We start from the raw sequence: 20,422 nt of genomic DNA, 5'->3' as shown, positions 1-20,422 counted from the left end.
AGGGGGTAGACCTATTGTTGGGAAATGACTTGGCAGGAAGCACAGTATTGTACCCAAAGGGTCCAGAACACAGTGGCGCAGTGGTTAGCACCGCAGCCTCACAGCTCCAGCGACCCGGGTTCAATTCTGGGTACTGCCTGCGTGGAGTTTGCAAGTTCTCCCTGTGTCTGCGTGGGTTTCCTCCAGGTGCTCCGGTTTCCTCCCACATGCCAAAGACTTGCAGGTTAATTGGTCATTAGCAATTATCCCTATTGTAGGTAGGTGGTAGGGAAATATAGGGGGACAGGTGGGGATGTGGTAGGAATATGGAATTAGAGTAGGATTAGTATAAATGGGTGGTTGATGGTCGGCACAGACTCGGTGGGCCAAAGGGACTGTTTCAGTGCTGTATCTCTAAATAAATAAATAAAAAAAGTCCACCCGGACTGGAGAAACTGAGGGGAAGAAACAAAACTCTATACAGCTGCAGAGGGCTGAGAAAGTCCCAAAAGTCCCACAGTGGGTGATAGAGCCCAAAAAATTTAAAGAGGCCAAGACAAAACCAGAAACATTTAAAGGAGCCAAGATAAAAGTGGCAAAGTTTGAAGGAATGGCACCAGAGATATGATTAGCTGAAACCTTTTATAAGATGTAGATGGGAACAAGGAAAGTTACCAAACAGGAAAGCCAAGAGTGAGGGAGATACCTCACCTAGTTGAAGTGTCACAGGGGAGTGTAGTGGAAGCTGGACAACCACCTATGAGCAGTAGTGTCCCAGAGGACATGGGGCAGATTAGGGAAAAACTATCTCTGAAGTAAAAGGAAAAGGGAAGGTAAAATACCCTAAAGTAAATCACACATGAAAATCACAAGGAAACTATAAGTGAGGACAGTGTGGATCTACCCACTGAAGAATCAAATGATCAGGTTCAAAATCCAAAACTAATCAAACCCAACAATTCAGATTGAGAACTCAGTAGGAACAAGGGGCAGGAGAAAATCCCAGATGCCTCACAGGGGCTAAAAAAAGTTTATCAACCAATATCAGCCTTGAAATAAGAACTACCAATGTGTCAAAACCTGAATTGTTAAAGCCATGTATTTTACAGACAGGAAAAGTTGCAAGCACCCAAAACCATGCAGTAATGGAAATTTGCATACTACAAGCTTCGCAAACAACCACATGCTTATTGAGATTAATGTTCCCGAAGTAGTACAAACTGATGCAAGAGAAACTCCAACCCCATTTGACAACACATAACCAAAAGAAAAGCAACTTTTAATGATACCTCATCCAAAGGAAGGATGATGATAAAACTTAAACTTGAACCTGAAATGGCTGTTACAAGCAATGGCAGCTGTAACAGTTGTAAGATTCAGAAGTGAATGAAATGAAAGGGCAGTAGTGTGACCCTATATCTTCTTTCTTTCCAACACCAAAAAAACAAACAGAAAAAAATGGAATTTCATTTTTCCCTTTTTGGGGAGGTGTCACGTGTACAAGAAGTGCAACAATAAAAAATTATAAACAAAAACTAAAGAGTTATTAAAAACAAACTTTGTCTTTTTAAAAAAATGGACCTCTCTTTTAAAAAGTGAACAATGTGCTCCAAAATAGCCACCGAAGGAAAGGGACATGGTCTTTGTATATTCAAACTGTCTGACAGGGACAAAGTAAAACCTTCAAAGCTAAGAGGTATCAATTGCACCCATCCTACATCCATCCTAAAATATTCCTGAATTGAATGGGTTATTCTGAAACAAAGGTGTGAAGTGGAAACATCATAACTAGATTATTCTCATACTGAACCCATCAAGAGACCCTTTCAAAATGAAGAGGTGAATTAAGCTATGTTCTGGGCCATTGTACGATTACCATGGGGGAAAGACCAAAGTGCCTTCTACCAAGAGGCGAGATGTAGCACGTCTTTACCTTAAAGGGCAGCCTATAGAGAGAGAGAAGGAGAGACACCAAGAAAGCAGCATCCATGAAGCTTGTTTCCAGCAAATCAGAAGGGACATGCCCTGCTGTAGAATTCTACATCTATACTTTATACAGCAGAGAATTATAAGTGATCCATTGTCTTCAACTGAACTTTCAACCAAGAGAGGAATTACAAACAACTCAGGACTGCAACCAATCAGAACTTGACTTCTGAGAGACTTCAACAGGTTTACCATGAACCCCAAAACCCACCCCCACTTAAACTCACTTACCCCTTTTCCTCTCTATCTGTCTCTTGTGTGTGCACATGAATGAGAGAGTGGATGCGATTGTGGTAATTTCGGGATAAGGCATATTGATCAATAAATAATTGATTTTCTATCTTGAACCTACAAGAAAACCTGTCGCTATCTGTTTATTGCAAAAATAAAAAAACAAAGGGGTTAAACCCTAATAACAAACACACTTGCTGCAGTCAGATGGGGGTTGAACGGTGGAAAACACCCAAATCACACAATGTGGCCGTAACAGGTACAATAAAATGACCCATTTAACGCACTATATTTGACAGACTTTTCCCCCACAAACCTTCTAATAGTTACTTGAGTATTACTCATCTGTGAGGTGTACAGTCAACATACCCTCTATAACAATGCTTCTGCCACCCATACAAAGGTGTGTTAAAGTGAAAAATTTTTTATTCTGTTACTGAAGAAGCCACAGCCAAAAGATGCAACGGATTTCATGAATTACACTACAGGAAATTCTGCACAAGTTTTCTTGTCACTGCTTTTTGTACCTGTCATTTTACCATTATAAAAATATGGCAAAAATATCAACAACCCAATCTTCATTCACAAAACTGAATTCAAGATTACTAACAATGTTGCATATCATTACTGTAATATTACTTGTTCATTTGGTATGTAAACTATTGTAAGATTCACAGGACTGCAAGCAATATCCAAAGAAAACGTGGGCTTTAATGATAACATAAATGAGAACATATAGCTACCAAAGAAGCTGCACCAACACATGTCTCACTCTGTTGGGCTACACCCACAACTCCCTGATCATGTGTGATGTGACATCACTTCCTCTGGTGACCTTCACTTACAGCCTCTTAAAGTGGTCCTTCCTTAAGGTGGTCCCAGGTCCCAGAACATCCACCTTTTTCCCAAAGATAAAAACATATGGACAATATACAATGATGTTGCAGTTGGACTAACCATTCTTGATTAAAACAAAACATTATTTAAAAGTAAGCAAGTTTTACACTCTCTAAAATGTAAAGGAGGTTTGCTTATTCATCCCGATCTTGTTATCGTAAACCTCTTCCCAGAGCTGAGCTCATCTTGATGATTCTTCTGAGATTCTGGTGACTCAAAACTCTGGTTAGCATGTTCTTCCTCTGTGCTCGTAGCCTCTGTACGTTCATCTTCAGACTTTGTCTTTGAGCATGTCCACGATGTCACATGTAGTGTTGTTGTACAGCTCTCTGAGTTGACTTCAGTTCCATCTGAGAATCACACCATTGGGTGTCTGGGCCTCGTACGATCTTGGCTGGTCACATATCCTAGCAACTTCTGCAGGATACCAAGCTCCTGACGCATGATTGAGGACTCTGTCCCACACACAATCAAGCTAATTCTGGTCCTGCTTCCCTGTCATACGATGCCTTCATCTTCCCTTCTTTAGAAAGCTTAGAAAAATGATGACTGGCAACATCACCAATCATCGGCAATCCCTCTGACCTCCAGGTACTTGCTGCAACGAACTGAAGCCCGAGGAGAGACTCCTGGTCACATCGCCTCTTCATGTCAGATTCCAGCCTTTGTGTCATTCTTTACCTGATACACCTGACCTGGATATTTTCTACCATCTTCGGTGTGTTACTGAGTTCATGTATTGTGACAATTCGTAGACCCCAGCATATTGGAAGTCTTGTGATAGGTGATCCAGTTGTGTTTACAATATAAAACATTTGTGGCAACCACTTGTAGCTCCAATAGCTGCATTGCATGGTTATTGTTCCAATGCACTTGATTGGAGAACCATTGTAGGCAGTCAGCCTAGACATGGTGGGTCATACAATAGATTCTTATTTCTTTAAACACAAGTCCTTCGGTATATGGATGGGCAGAATATTTGCACTTGCTCTGGTGTTGATTTTCATTCTGAGCTTAAGCTTGCCACTCTTCTGTGGACATTTAACCTCGAATATGGCAAATGCCTCAGATTGCGTAATAACATTAATATGTTATTTGATCCAAATTGACAATGTGAAATGTTTGTTTGCTGTTCGCAAGAGTGCATTCTTCATCCATGTCCTCCTGATAATCTGTCTCTCTGCTGACCTGATGTAAAGGCCTGCTACCCAACCTGAACCCAACATGTGTCGCTTTCGGGTTAGGTCGGGCCGCTCTTCCGGGTCCGGCCTTTGGGCTCGGGTCGGGTCAGGCCGGGTCCGAGTCGGGCTGGGTCCGGGTCGGGCCAGGTCCACGTCGGACACACACAGCAAGGTAAGTGTTAAAAGTTAAAAACTTACCTGAGCTGCGAGTCCGGGACGTCAAGCAGGGAAACTGAGTCTGCGCAGTGAGTGTGTGAGCGTCTCTATGACGTCGTCATGCTCCAGCTTTCGGCAGATTGGGAGTCGCAAGGTAAGTAAAGGGAACATTGCGGTGGTTGGGTCAGGTCGGGGCGGGTCAGGTCGGGTCGGGCTCAGGGGGAAAATGGAGGGACTCGGGCGGGTCAGGCTCAGGTCCCATCAGGTTCGGGTTGGGGTTTTTTTGTGACTTGAGCAGGCTTTTAACCTGATGTACCTGCTTGGGCTTTTGTTGTGTGTTGGCATACTTTTTGTTGTTTTTGCCTGTCTTGCAGATGTTCTCTCTGCCTGTGATCTGCGTGCAGTATCAGTGTTTGCCTTCTGCAATGCCTTGCCCAATGTCCTCACACACCACAACCTTTGCACTGGTCCTGGTACGCCAGACAACTGCGAATTGGGTGAGTCAGGCCAGATTTGCCACAAGGCTTAGCAGACTTCTGAGTCTTGGTTTTCATACCAATTGTCGTAGCCACCTCCAACGCTTGTAACTGTTGATGCCCAACCATGATGGCTTCAAATTTCCTTCCATCATTAAGTACTGCATCTATGGTGTGCCATTTCTTCTTTTCTAGCAGGTCTTTTTGAAAGTCCTCTATTGGGGTAGACGCGATGGCTCATTCTATAATCCATTCCGACAATTCAATATCTGCAAAGTCGCATTCTTGAGCTTTGTCTTGGCACCTTGCAATAAACTGGTCAATGAACTCACCTTGCCTTTGCCGGTACGTCACAAGCTCAAGCCTATGTACTTGGAAATTGAGCTTCACCTTGAGTTGTTCCTCCATGAATGCTGGGATCATTCTGATGCTCAGCTGACAATCCTGATGTGTTGATCTGTTGCAGGCCCTCATTGCCCAGTGTGATCTTGATTTTTACAGCTTGTTTCTCTGATTCGCTCACTTCCTGATCCAGGAGACACAGTTTGATCCGTTGTCGGAACAGTTTAAATTCAGACTCTATGTCTGGCGCCTTCCAATCCATGATTGAATACCTAAAAGCCATTTTTCTGGATGATCCTACTTTTGATAAATATAGGACTTTTTACAGAATTTCTTTTTCACAGACACACTTCTTTTACAGTCTCTCTGCTTTACAGATTCCTTTACAGTTTCCTTTTTTAAGACAAGTTTGTTTTTTGCAGACCTGCCCCTTTTAAGGATGAGACTACAGCTGCTTTTGTTTACACAGGTTAGTTCACTTTTTTAAATCTGGGAGAGTATTTCTTTCCTCTCTCAGGCATCTCTCTCCGCAGCTTGCAGTACTGGCAGCTGCCACAATCAGTCTTTTACATTGTGCTGGACCTCCAGTGGCACTGTTGAGTTCTTTCTGCTCTTTTTAGCTTAGGCCTCACCCACAAAGCAAAAAAAAGGGGAACGCTAAAGCAGTATGGCTGTACTTCTTTTCAAATTTTTCAACCCACTGCCAGATTAGTTGAAAGCTCTGATCTCCTGGCAAATTTTCTACAGTACTCAAAGAGTTTCAACACCTCCCAGGGTCCTGTCTGCAGTCCTCGCACGCTGCACTGTTGTGGAGTCTCCTGTCAACTACTTGCCACCTGAATCTTCAGTCGCTCCAGGTAAGCAATTATTTGCTCTTTGTTCTCTCTTGGTGTGTTCTTCATTAAAAACATCAAACATCGCCACAATGTAAAATTTGGTGGTCTTCAGAAAAAACATATCCCAAATGTTGCCACGATGTAATAGTACTTGTTTCTTTGGTATGTGAACTATTGTAAGATTCGCAGGACTGCAAGTAATATCCAAAGAAAATGTGGGTTTAATTATAACTTAACTAGAACACACACATGCATATATATATATATATATATATATTTGTATATGCATATTTATGAGCCTCACTATCACAAGTCTTACTCTGTCGGGCTACACCCACAACTCCCTGGTCATGTGTGACACAGTATCACTTCCTCCGGTCACCTTCACTTACATCCTCTTAAGGTGATCCTCTCTTAATGTGGTTCTGCGTCCCACAATTACCAATGCAAATACAATTCTGTACAGGTCCTGTATTTACCACACTGTTTATTCTATTACTCCAACTCAAATTACAGTAAAGTGCTCATTATGGTTTGGTCTTCACTAGGTATTTCTTTGTTCTGTCCAATACAACACTCAGCTCTCACAGGCAAGTCCACACTTGCTATTAACTGAATCAAGACCCTGTGCAGAAAGTAATGCAGATATCATGCACAGTGAACAATAGATTTCTTTATCGTCTCTAGATTTACATGCAAGATTTTCACTACTCATCCACGTCATCCTATAAAATGATTATCAGTCATCCAGACACTTTAGTAAGACTATACTACCAGAATGATTTATTTCCAAATCGAATTAATTACAGAATCAGTCATTAACAGCCAGTTATTGAAATTAGTCTGATTATAGCACCATTGGCCCAGCTCAAGAAAGGGTTAAATAGATGAACCATGTTAATTGTATATTAGTTGTGATTCATTATTTTTAATTGTATGCAGGTGGTGGGCATTTCTGGGTATTCACTTGTGCCCCTATAAATAGACACAGACTGAAACTGTGGTTAGTGGTTGAGAAAGTGCATGCTTGTATTGTGTAACTGTAAATAAATGCTTATAAAAGTCTGTAAAGATTGGCTCCAGTTCTAACCTTCACCCACTGACTTTCCAAAAAATATCAAGCCAGACCAGCTTATTTTCTTTGAGCACCGTTCTTTCCATACAAACTGTTGGCAGAATGGGAGTAGCTGCCTGATCTAAGTACCGCCTTTCTCTGAACTGCATAGGTGTCACTCGGGAGCTGCATATTGCCATCTGAACAGTTTGGTTCTTATATCCACAAAACCCTTTAAAATACAGTTCACTTTGCAAAGTCCATCCATGAAACAGAGGCACATTCCTCAAACAGAGGATATTGAACTCAATAATGCTTACACAAAATAATGCTGATGGTTATGTGTGGTGTTTTACAAGTGCTGCACTATCCTGATTAGAAGATGTCAATGATCAATAGCCCAGTACTCCATGTTGAACTGTTTTTATGGTTGAATAATCTGAGCAACTTTACACAGGGTGAAAATGCATCATAATTTAGGCTGGCACTTTAGTGCAGTACTGAGGGAGTGCTGCACTGTCAGAGGTGCCATCTTTCAGGTGAGACGTTAAACTGAGGCCCTGTTTGCCCTTTCAGGTAGATGTGATAGATCTCATGGCTTTATTCTGATAAGAGCAGTTCTATTCCGTCTTTCCAGAATTTATTCCATGACCAACTTCCTAGTTATTTTAACTAGGAAAAATAACTAGGAAAAAGTGATGCAAAAGGAACAGGATGAGAAGAAAGGAGAAAATTAAAACAATATTAGAAACAGGAAGGGGGCCAAAAGAAATCTTTAAAAGAAACAGGGCAAAAACAAGAGGGCAATTCGGAATGGGCAATAAATGCTGGCCTGGCCAGCGATGCCCACATCCCATTGAATGAATAAAAAAAAAGAAGAATTCAACAATTAACGAAAGCAGATGGCAACGTTACATCAAATTGAGGAGAAGTGTTTAAGGTATGTTCGGCTTCTGCCAGGACTTATACAGTTCCAAAGCAGAAGGATCTGAAGGTAAAGAAACAACAGTGTCATCAAACGCAAACAAAATACCAAATGTTACTGAGGCAGAAGTTGAAAATGCATTGAAACAGATAAAAAGAAATAAAACCCCTGGGGAGGATGAACTAACAAGTGATATACTCAAGGAGGGAAGTAATGAGATCATCACGCCGCTCACTATATTATAAAACCAAATATTCAAGGAACAAAAGAAGTTGGAAAGAAGCAAAAATTATTATTTTTCATAAAAAAGGAGAATGAGCAGACATTAAGAATTATCGACCCATCAGTCTATTATCTCATTTGTACAAAATTCTAACTAGAGTTATTCAAAATAGAATAAAGACAACATTAGATGAACACTAACCAAGAGACAGGTGGGGTTTAGGGAAGGAGACGCTACAACAGGCCATCCACATATAATGAAGCATCTCATTGAGAAAGCAAACAAATATTAGCTGAACCTGTGCGTTCGATTTATTGACTATGAGAAGGCATTCAATTCAGTGCAGCACAGAGATTTATTTATAGCTTTAAGGAAGACAGGAATAGAAGAGGGATATGTGAAGATCATAGAGGACATTTACAGTTGCAAGATGCAACAGCCATAATACGCAGTTGATAAATATTGAAAGAGGAGTGAGACAAGGGGATACAATTTCACTTAAGATATTCACCACAATAATGAAAGGCATATTCAAGAAGATATCCTTAAAGGAGAGAGGATTAAATATTGCTGGAGAAAAACTAACAGACTCGCACTTTGCAGATGATGTCACACGAATAACTTCATTTGTTAAAGATGTGGAAATACAACTAAGTAACTTAAATAAAGAGAGTATAAACATTGGACTGAAAATGAACAAAGTATATGACCAACTTCAAGACAGAAGATACCTTTACAAATTGAAGACCAAGAAATTGAAAAAATGACTGAATACAAATATGTGGGCTAAACATTTAAAATGGAGGATTATACAAATGAAGGGGTACTGAGTAGGATTGGAGCAGTATGGAGTTGTTTTGGGAGACACAGGCTGAATTTTATGGGCCCCCGGAGATTGGTTTGGAGGCAAAGGGGCCCATAGAATTGCAATGGGAGGCGGGAGGGGGGGCGGATGGAGGGCCCATCACATCTCAATTTTGTCGGGAGTGGGATAGGCCGACTAGGGCCTTCCCACCCAGAGGCCGATTCAGGCCTTTAAGTGGTCTGTTATCTTTCTGCTGCTGCTGGATTTAACCAGCGGCGTGGAGGTGTGGCCTCCGCCATGCGGGGAGGTCGCCCAATAAAATGAGGCGACCTCCCTGTGGGCTTAGTTGGGGGGGGGGCAATCTGTGGCCCACAAAGGGCCCTTGCCAGGAAAACCTGAAACTCCTTGAACCCTGTCCCCCTGCAATTAATGTCCACCCTCCCACCCCACCTTGCCAGAGCCTTCTGCACCGGCCATGGCGACCCTGCCTTACTTACCTTGGATCCGGCTCCAATGCTGAGCCTGGGTCCAAGGCCTCTTGCAGTTTTGGCAGTGACCACTGCTCCCGGTGGCGCTGCCAATACTGCTGAGCGTCCAGCCCTGTGATTGGCTAGCAGCTCTTGGAGGCGAGATCCCCGTCTTTAAAGAGTCCAGGATCTTGGTGCTGGGCTGTTAATTGGCTCGGTGCTGTAGAATCACGCCAAGGGGTCTCCAGCTGGCCAAGGTGGGAATTTCATAACATTTCGGACTGGTGCCAGGAGCCCTACCATAGGAACAGAATCCAGCCCATTCTGTGTGAGCAGAAAATACCACTGGCGTTAAGGAGGAGGGTGTATGATCGGTGTGTGCTACCGACCATGACATATGGGACAGAATCATGGGCAACTACAAAATATATAAAACAAAAACTCTGTACAGCTCAGAGAGCCACAGAAAGGCTAATGTTACACATCACTATTCAGAATAAAATCAGGTATAATGTAATACGTCAGAAAACCAGAGTTAAGGACATCATTTAGAAAATAAAAGAGGCCAAATGGAGATTGGCTGGACATGTTGCTCAAAGAAGTTATAACAGGTGGACAAAAAGGCTAACCGAGTGGTAGCAAAGAACAGGAAAAAGAAGGGGAAGACCAAGAAGAAGATGGAGAGATGACATAATATCATAACTAGGAACCACATGGGTGAGAACAGCAAGGGATAGAGATAAATGGAAAAGGTATGAGGATGGTTACATCCTCCAGTGGATGATCACTGCCTAAATGATGACGATGATGGAATCAACATCACAAAAATAGATGATCTGGTCATTTATTTCATTGCTATTTTTGGGATTTTGCTGTCTACAAATTGGCTGCCACAGTTTCTACATTGCAATAGTGACTGTAATGAGTGTGAAGAAGGGAGGTTGGTAGGTGATGGCATTTTAAGGATTAATCTCTCCAGTCTAGTTTCTTTGTTTAAATTTAGCAATTAACTAAAACTATTGTTTAATTTAAGAGGAAAGTTAAGTGTCTTACAGTTTTAAACAGGGATATACAAGCTCTGAGTTGCTGTAGCTAGTTAATAGGTAGCTAGCTTAAACTGGTTTCTGAGCTCTAGCAGAGCTCTAGCAAACCTGATTTATCATTGTTTTCAGAGAATATAAATTCAGGGGTCTCTGAGTGCTGCTTGTCTGCACAGAGTGTGAAGTGGGGAGTTTGGTAAGTGAGGGAGTTATGTACGGAGGGAACTATAAATTAATTAAGATAAATCAATTTAAATTTAACTGAGAGGGAGAGAGGGCAAGCGGGAGAGTTCACCGGGAATCAGCAAGGGAGGGGCGGGGCTAGCTGCTCCTGCTGCTGCCAGTCTGCCGGCGCTTGGAAAGAAAAATCGAGGCGTGACATCACAGGGAAGCAGGTAGGTGACTGGCTGGGTGAGACTTTGGAGCTACAAACAGTGTGAAATGGGAGAGAGAGCGGTGAGGCACAGGTAGAAAGTCAATGAGTATCTGGTGGGTATTTTCTTACTTATTTTCTTTTCTGCTGATTTTTATTTTTTCTCTAACATTTAAGTCTATCTACTAAGTAGAAGCTAAAATACCAGTAGTCGGTAGGTGGTTACTTGTTTGTTTGTTCTATTTATAACCATTTTATTGTGTTTATTTAACTCCCAATTTTAGTGCAGTAAATAAATAGCACGTTTCAGGAGGTGGTCACCCCGCAGCTTAAGAGAGCGCAGGCAGAGAAGTACTGTGCAGCTGGCAGACAGACAAGAAGGACAAGGCAGGTAGAGCAGGAGACCCCGGAGGACATCCCACTTTCTGAGTACCAATGGGAGAAAGGATTCCTCTGGATAGTGCAGCGAGAGTCGTGACCAGAGGACCCATGGGTGGCTCAGCTGTGCAGGGTGGGAGGAGAAAAGATGAGAGCAATAGTGGTAGGGGATTCTATACTCAGGGGAACAGACAAGCATTTCTGTGGTCACAGACATGATTCCAGGATGGTGTGTTGCCTCCCTGTTGCAAGGGTCATGGATATCACCGAGCAATTACAGAACATTCTGGAGGGCTAGGGTGCACAGCCAGAAGTCGTGATCCACATTCATACCAACAATATAGGAAGGAAAAGGGATGCAGTCCTGCAGGCTGAGTTTAGGGAGTTAGGAAAGAGATTAGACATCAGGACCTCAAACTCTCCGGATTGCTCCCAAGGCCATGTGCTAGTGAGTATAGAAATAGGAGAATACACCAGATGAATGCGTGGCTGCAGAGATGGTGCAGGAGGGAGGGTTTCAGATTTCTGGGGCATTGGGACCAGTTCTCGGGAAGGTGGGACCTGTACAAACTGGACAGTCGACACCTGAACAGGACCAGGACGAATATCCTTGCAGGAAGGTTTTCTAATGCTGTTGGGGTTGGTTTAAACTAAATTGGCAGAGGGATGGAAACCTGAGGGCAGTTTCAGAAAGGACAAATTCAGAGCAGGGAACGGAAGGCAGAAAATTAGTGAGTCACTGAAAGACAGAAGAAGCAAAAGTAAAAAAGTGTGCAGCATAGGAATTTTGCAATGTTAAAATGCATTTATTTACATGCAAGGAGTATAGCAAATAGTGGTGTTCCTTAGAACAGAGGAGGCTGAGGGGTGACTTAACTGAGGTGTACAAAATGATGAAGGGCCTAGATAGAGTAGACAGGGAGGACCTGTTTCTCTTCGCGGAGAGGTTAATTACCAGGGGACACAGATTTAAGGTGATTGGTAGAAGGGTTCGAGGGGACATGAGGAAAAACTTTTTCGCCCAGAGGGTGGTGGGTGTTTGGAATTCACTGCCAGGATCGGTGGTGGAGGCAGAAACCCTCAATTCATTTAAAAGGTACCTGGACAGGCACCTGAAGTGCTGTAACCTGCAAGGCTACAGACCAGGTGCTGGAAGGTGGGATTAGATTGGGCGGCTAGATGTTTTGGTAACTGCAGACACGATGGGCTGAATGGCCTCCGTCTGTGACATAACTTGTCTATGGTTCTATAGTTCTAAAGCCGATGATCTGAGGGCACAGATAGTCACATGGCAGCATTATATCAATGCTATAATGGAAATTTGGCTTAAAGAGGGGCAAAAATGGCAGCTCAACATCCCTGGATATAGAGTTTTCAGGCATGATAGAGAGGAGGATAAAAAAGAAGGGGGTGTAGCATTATTGGTTAAAGAATCAATTACAGCTGTGAGGAGGGATGATATGCTAAATGAATCATCAAATGAGTCACAGAATCATAGTCGTACAGCATAGAAACAGGCCCTTCGGCCCACCGCGTCCATGCCGACCATAAAGCCTATCTATACTAATCCCACCTGCCTGCATTAATTTCATATCCCTCTATGCCTTGCTCATTCAAGTACCTGTCCAGATGCCTCTTAAATGTCGCTACTGTTCCTGCCTCCACCACCTCCTCAGGCAGCTCATTCCAGATACCCACTATTCTTTGTGTGAAAGAATGAGGCCATATGGGTTAAGCTCAGAAATTAAAAAGGGGCAGCTACACTACTAGGAGTGTACTATAGACCCTCAACTAGTGTGAGGGAGATAGAAGAACAAATATGTAGGCAAATTTCTGAGTGCAAACACAATAGGGCAATCATAGTTGAGGACTTCAGCTATCCTAATATCAACTGGAATACAAACAGTGTGAAGGGCACAGAGGGCACAAAATTCTTGAACTGCATTCAAGAGAACTTTTTTAGCCAGCATGTAACAAGTCCAACGAGAGGAGGTGTAATTCTAGATTTAGTCTTAGGAAATGAAGCTGGGCAAGTGGATGAAGTAGCAGTGGGTGATCATTTTGGAGATAGTGACCATAATACAGTGAGCATAATCATGGAAAAGGACAAAGATAAAACAGGAGTAAAAGTTCTAAATTGGGGGAAGGCAAATTTTACGAAGCTGAGAGGTAATCAAGCAAAAGTGGACTGGATACAGCTACTTGAAGGAAAATCAGTGGCAAATGAGTCGGAAGCATTCAAAAGTGAGATTCTACGAGCACTGTGTAGGCATATCCCCACAAAGAAAAAGGGTGGTACTGCCAAATCTAGAGCCTCCTGGTTATCTAGAAGCATACAGGGTAAGATAAAGCAGAAAAAGAAAACTTATGACAATCACAAAAAACTTAATATTTAGAAAGCCTTGAGGAGCATAGAAAGAGCAGGGGTGAAGTAAAAATGGAAGTTAGGAAAGCAAAGAGAGGACATGAAAAAATGTTGACAAGTAAAATCAAGGAAAACACTAAGATGTTTTATCAGTACATTAAGAGCAAGAGGATAACTAAGGAAAGGGTAGGGCCTATCATGGATGCAGAAGATGTGAGCAGGGTTCTTAATGAGTACTTTGTCTCTGTCTTCACAAAGGAGAGGGTTGATGCAGATATTGTAGTAAAAGAGGAGTGTGAAATATTAGATAGAATAAGCAAAATGAGAGAGGAAGAACTAGAGGGTCTGACATCCTTGAAAGTGGATAAATCACCAGGGCCAGATGGATTGTATCCCAGGCTGTTAAAGGAAGGGAGGAAATAGCAGATGCCCTGAAATCATTTTCAAATCCTCACTAGATATAGGCCAGGTACCAGAGGATTGGAGGTCTACAAATGTTGTACCATTGTTTAAAAAAGGTGCAAGGGATTAGCCAGATAATTATTTTTTTTTATTCATTCATGGGATGTGGGCGATGCTGGCCAGGCCAGCATTTATTGCCCATCCCTAATTGCCCTTGAGAAGGTGGTGGTGGTGAGCTGCCTTCTTGAACTGCTGCAGTCCATTTGGGGTAGGTATACCCACAGTGCTGTTAGGAAGGGAGTTCCAGGATTTTGACCCAATTATAGGCTGGTCAGTCTGATCTCAGTGGTGGGCAAATTATTAGAATCAATTCTGAGAGATAGGATAAATTGTCACTTAGAAAGGCACAAATTAATCAGGATAGTCAGTATGGATTTGTTAAGGAAAGGTCATGTCTTACTAACTTAATTGAATATTTTGAGGAAGTAACAAGGAGGATTGATGAGGGTAGTGCAGTGGATGTTGTCTACATGGACTTTTAATAATTTACAAGGTCCCACATGACAGACTGGTCAGAAAAGTAAAAGCCCATGGGATTCAGGGGAATGTGGCAAGTTGGATCCAAAATTGGCTCAGTGACAGGAAACAAAGGTTAATGGTTGAAGGATGTTTTCAGTGGCATTCCACAGGGCTCAGTGTTGGGTCCCTTGCTGTTTGTGGTATATATTAATGATTTGGACTTAAATGTGGGAGGCATGATTGGGAAATTTGCTGATGACACAAAAATTGGCCATGTAGTTGATAGTGAAGAGGATAGCCGTAGACTCCAGAATGATATCAATGATTTGGTTGTGTGGGTGAAAAAGTGTCAGATGGAATTCAATCCAGCAATGTGTGAGGTAATGCATTTGGTGACAGCAAACAAAGCAAGGGAATACACGATAAACGGGAGGATATTGAGAGGGGTTGAGGAAGTCAGAGACCTTGGAGTGCATGTCCACAGGTCCCTGAAGGTGGCAGGACAGGTATATAAAGTTGTGAAGAGGGCATATGGAATGCTTTCATTTATTGGCCGAGGCATAGAATACAAAAGCAGGGATTTAATGTATAAACTGCTGGTTAGGCCACAGCTAGAGTATTGCATACAGTTCTGGTCACATTACAGGAAGAACATAATTGCGCTGGAGTGAGTACAGAGGAGATTTATAAGAATATTGCCAGGGCTTGAAAATTTCAGCTATGAGGGAAGATTGGATAGGCTACAGTTGTTTTCCTTAGAACAGAGGAGGCTGAGGGGTGACTTAATTTGAGGTGTACAAAACTAGGGGGGACCTAGATAGAGTAGACAGGTTTCCCTTAGCGGAGAGCTCAACTACCAGGGGGCACAAATTTAAGGTGATTGGTAGAAGGATTAGAGGGGAGCTGAGGGAAAACTTTCTCATTCAGAGGATGATGGATGTCTGGAATTCACTGCCAGGAATGGTGGTGGAGGCAGAAACCCTCAACTCATTAAAAGGTATCTGGACCTGCATCTGAAGTGCTGTAACCTGCAAGGCTACGGACCAGGTGCAGGAAGGTGGGATTAGATTGGGTGGCTATTTTTTTCGGCTGGCGCACACACTATGTGCAGAATGCCCTCTTTCTGTGACATAACCTTTCTTTGGTTCTATGGCACTACACTTCAAAAGTGCTTCTTTGACTTTAGGGCATCCTGAGTTTGTGAAAGGCACTATATAAACCTCAGTCTTTCCCATTGGATTACATGCAATTTTACACATTGTATCTCATCAGACTCTGCTTAATGCAACCAATCTTAAAATGGCTACAATTAAGGAATGAAATCCCATAAATATTTAAACATAGAATCATTTATGACATAATATGACAGATCACAGTATAGTCCTAGAAACATAACAGATAGTAAGATAAGTTAAATGCAAATTATTTTCCAGGAAGATCAGAATTGGTTTTCATATAGCCATTAAAAAAGACTTGCCTGTATATATAGCATCTTATCACCCCTCAAATGCCTCAGTGCTTGCAGTGAAGGTTTATCTCATTGAGCAGAGCAGCCATGTAACAAAACGTATGACTAATTAATCTGTTTTATTGATGTGGATTGTGAGATGAATGCTGACCACTACACTAGACAAAGAGTGCCAAACTGCAGCCTGGGGGCCTACATGTGGCAATCGGCCCTCACAGCCCAGACGGCACAGTCCTTTCTTACCCTCGTATTTTGTACTTGCTAGTTTATTCTGTTTGAAATTTATGGGCCTGGAACTTTGGAATTATTTTTAGCATTGTTGTCTTATTGGTGAATAAATCCTAAATCAGGTATCCCAGGGACTGTTCTTTTGCATATTGTTATTGGTCCTACCATCTTAAAGCCTTCTTCTACAAACTGTAATCGTTTGACAATCCAGTTCTAAACACCTTTCAATGCAACTAACAAAAAGCAAGATCACACAATACATTAGCTCTTCAACTCCCAGCATCTCTCACACCTTACTCCCCCTAAGCCTCCCCTTTTATGCTCACCTGGCTAGGGAAAGTCCCCTCCCAATCAAAGTCCTTTCACTCCAGGTGCATTTATCTTTAACAGGTGAGGTTCTTAAACAGCCATACACATACTTAGGGACCAGAGGCTTCATCAGCCTGCGGCTAGCATACCGGCCCTCAATCACCCTGCTACATTATGTAATTTTTCTGTTTTAAGTTTTTCCCCACTTTTCTCTGGTCCGTATGAGTCTCACTTTTTCATTCAAAATTGTAGGCATCATGTACCCAGACCTTTTACCACTGGCCTCTTTAGTGAATTGCTGGGAGGTCCAGTTAACAACTGGACAGTCTTCACCATCTGATACCTCCCTTTTCCCCACAGGAGGAGACTATAACCTCTGATTGGCTACTCACCATTTGACACAACCTGATTTGTATCTGAGCAGTTTGGGGAACTGTTTTAAAGAGATGACTTCCCCAGTGGAGAAAGAGCTATAAACAAATCATGTTGTATCAGAGATCATAGTGTAAACAGAGAGGGCATCTGAGTTGTCCCAAATGCTAAGAAACATCGTTGTCTTACCAGAACACTGCCGTTGCCTCCTGCCTGGCGGGACAGACTCACGCCCATCCACTCGTTGTCCCTGTTCTCTTTGCAAGTTTTACCACAAGTCTTACCCCGTTGATTACCTGAGAATTTCAAGAACAATTGTTATGCTCCATGTAAGTCCTAATAATGATGAGTTTCTGTCCATCAAAAACTGATTGACACTTGGACACTGAGCACTAAGAGATTCTTAAACTCAAAATGGAATATCCCAGTTTATTCCGAGCAGGTTGTGACTTTGAGGATCTCTAGTCCTACACATGAAGGTAGGGATGTCAATAGCTGGAATTACAAATTTACTCCCACTAATAAAATGGTGTTTGAGCTAAAATAAAAACTATGACTTTCCAATCATATGAATTAAGCAATTTTAGTAACATATCAAAGTGGGAGCTTAATGGTAAGAAAACAAATGATCAGACAATTTATATAAATTAACTTTGAACTCAGAGTGTGCTGTATCAGAATATCTATGGCATTTCTAATATATGAGTTTAAGTAAGTTCTCAATCTCAGTTAGCTCTAACCTGGAGAACTGTGCACAGTTCTGGCTCCTATGTTACAAAAAGGATATCTGGATACAGGAGAAAGTGCAGAAAAGAATTAAAAGGATGATAGAAGAATTTAGAGATTATAACAGTCATGAAACAGGCTCGGCTTTTTTTTCTGGAAAATGGAAAGCTCAGAGGTAGCCTAATGAAGGTCTTTAAAATTTAAAGGTGTTTGATAAGATACATACAGAGGAGATGTAGGGGGGGGGGGGGGAGTCCAAAACTAGGAAGCATAATTATAAGATAGTCACTAATAAGTCCAATGAAAAATTTAGGAAATATGTCATTACCCAGAGAGTCATTGGAATATGGAACTTGCTGCCACATGGAACGGCTGAGGAGAATAGCATTTAAGGAGAAGCTACATGAGTACATAAAGGAGAAAGGATAGGAACATATGCTGATAGGATTAGATGAAGTAGGACAGGCAGAGGATCGAGTGGAGCACTAACACTGGATGAGCCAGTTGGGCCAAATGGCCTGTTTGCGCTATAAATTCTGTGTCCAAGTATCGTCAGTGCAGTGCCATCTGGAGACACCTCAATATGCTTTCATGCTGCTGCATCATTATAAGAAAACTGATTTTGGTCCACTTCTCCAATTGAGGTCCTACTGTGGGGTGTTGTGGAGTCAATGCCCAAAATAGGTAAATATTTTAACCACAACAAGCCACCTATCTCTGAGAACACAGTCATGAATTGTCTGCAGCCACTGCACAACAAACTAAAGCAAATGCAAATGTTTGAAGGTGTAGTATAAGGCCACTCAAATCAGTCTCCTTTTAATTTAGACTCTGAGAGTCAGTACCCGATTTTTATGCTGTTGAATTGGTTTTGTGCACCAGTGACAGACTAAGGAGAAGAATTTAACCATATCTATCAAACCGTCACAGGCTTCTACAAACCAGATTTAAATGCCAACAGATGGCTCTCGTACAGAATTCCAGTTCGGAGACCAGTATAAAAGGTCTTGTCGATACAACAATTTTAGAATGTCAAATAATTCCACACAGGTGAACATGTTTGTCTAACAGTCAGGATTAATTGTTGTATGGGCTACAGCATAGATATCTGAAAGTAATTCATTTCTGAGTAGGCGAAAATAAGTGTGTTCAAAGTAGTAGGATTCTTGCCTCTAAACCAGAAGATTATGGGTTTAAGCGCATGTCATGCAGGCCCCCACCTGCCAAGAATGAAGCACATTAATTTCGCCACATGAACATTGGTTTTTAAACTGTTATTGGAGTAAAGAAAGAACTTGCTTTTAAAAAAAACACACCAGACCCTTGACTGGAAAGACATTCGCATATTTACCGTCAGTGCTTACAAGGGACAAAAGACCATGCCCTGACACATTCAATCCACAATGGACTTTTGATTACCAGACATGAGGGTGGGGGAGCTCGCATTCCAGGTTGACTGCTAAGATGGACGATTACACAAACGGACGTGGTCACACCCTACTCACATGACTAACTTGCTGGACAACCTGAGTTTTTTGAATTTGAACTTGCCACAGAGTTTGGAACTGGCAGAAAGCTCTTTGCTCCTGGACTGAAAAGACCTCTCGTGGCTGGCTTGCCGCAGCCTCTCCTGTCTGCTCTCATCTCTCTCACCAGCTTCGGAATCCATTGAAGACATATGAACCCCAAGAGAGAAAAGTCTCCTACAGTGAACAAGGTTTAAGAAGAATACTGGGCCCCAATGAAAAGTAAGATCTTCGTACAAGCAAGGACTACACCGACCTCAAAGCACAGTAACAAAAAACCCTTTTCAGATATTGCCTCAAACCTCTCCACTTTATCTTTTGTTCTGCTCTTTTCTGTCCCTATCTGCATGTGTCTATCGCATATGCATGCTACCATGGGTGCATCATGTATCCATAGGCGTTAACCGAATTAGAGTTTAAGTTTTAATAAATTTCATTTTTCTTCTCTAAACCGAAGAAAGCCTGTTTGTGCTCATTTCTTTGCATTATAATTGGAAAGCGGTGAACAAGGATTCACAAAGGGGGAGCTCAAAACATGCTGTTTTAAAATTAAACCCTGTAACAGTAAGACCAGGCGAAGGCTGAAAGGGACACCTTTCTCACCTAGTCGTAACAGCGCATAACAGAGATTTAAGCACATTACCCTTGACAGATACTTCAGTACAATACTGAGGAGCTGCTACGCTGTCAGTGATGCCATCTTTTAGATGAGACGTTAAATCGAGATTTCATGGTCAGTGGCTTCTTTAACCACTTAATTAACATCTGCTTTCTGGGTTTCCCATCTTATTAGCATTAATGAGCATGATGATGACCTGTATGAAATGGGGCTGAATTTTATAAGCATGCCGCACATCGCGGTGGAGGGCTTCGAAGTCAGCGGCCTTCAGGCACGGAAGTGCAGCCACTGTTTTGTGCGGAGGCTCATTTAAATGGAGGGGGCAGAGTGGCCACCCCCGATGGCATCATCGGGGGCAGACGCACCGTCCCCAGCAAAGGTGTCCGACGCCACCGCCACAGGCGCCATTTTTAAAAGTCTTCAAGCCCTTTGCAAAAATGTGACTTTTTAAAGTTAGATCATTGCCGATTTTCGTTAACCAAATAATGAAAAGCTGGAGGCCCTTTCCCAACCCCTGCAATTGTTTTATTAATGGCCTA

At 42.2% G+C, this 20,422-nt stretch overlaps 1 protein-coding gene across 2 annotated transcripts in view; it reads right to left on the bottom strand.

Moving 5' to 3' along the window:
• The window catches only part of itga9 (integrin, alpha 9), a 550,508-nt gene that overhangs the window by 515,410 nt on the left and 14,676 nt on the right, over positions 1 to 20,422 (bottom strand). Inside the window, exon 3 of one of the 2 annotated variants that reach the window (XM_068032283.1) lies at positions 17,202 to 17,308. In XM_068032283.1, the coding sequence (XP_067888384.1) occupies positions 17,202 to 17,308 (107 nt within the window). Of the gene's footprint in view, positions 1 to 17,201; positions 17,309 to 20,422 lie in introns of those variants that run through there. The other variant, XM_068032284.1, reaches the window with a different exon arrangement.

The sequence above is a fragment of the Heterodontus francisci genome, chromosome 5 (genome assembly GCF_036365525.1).
Source record: "Heterodontus francisci isolate sHetFra1 chromosome 5, sHetFra1.hap1, whole genome shotgun sequence".
Taxonomy (NCBI): Eukaryota; Metazoa; Chordata; class Chondrichthyes; order Heterodontiformes; family Heterodontidae; genus Heterodontus; species Heterodontus francisci.
The sequence above is the reverse complement of the archived record's forward strand: the minus strand, read 5'-3'. Positions and strand labels throughout refer to the sequence as shown.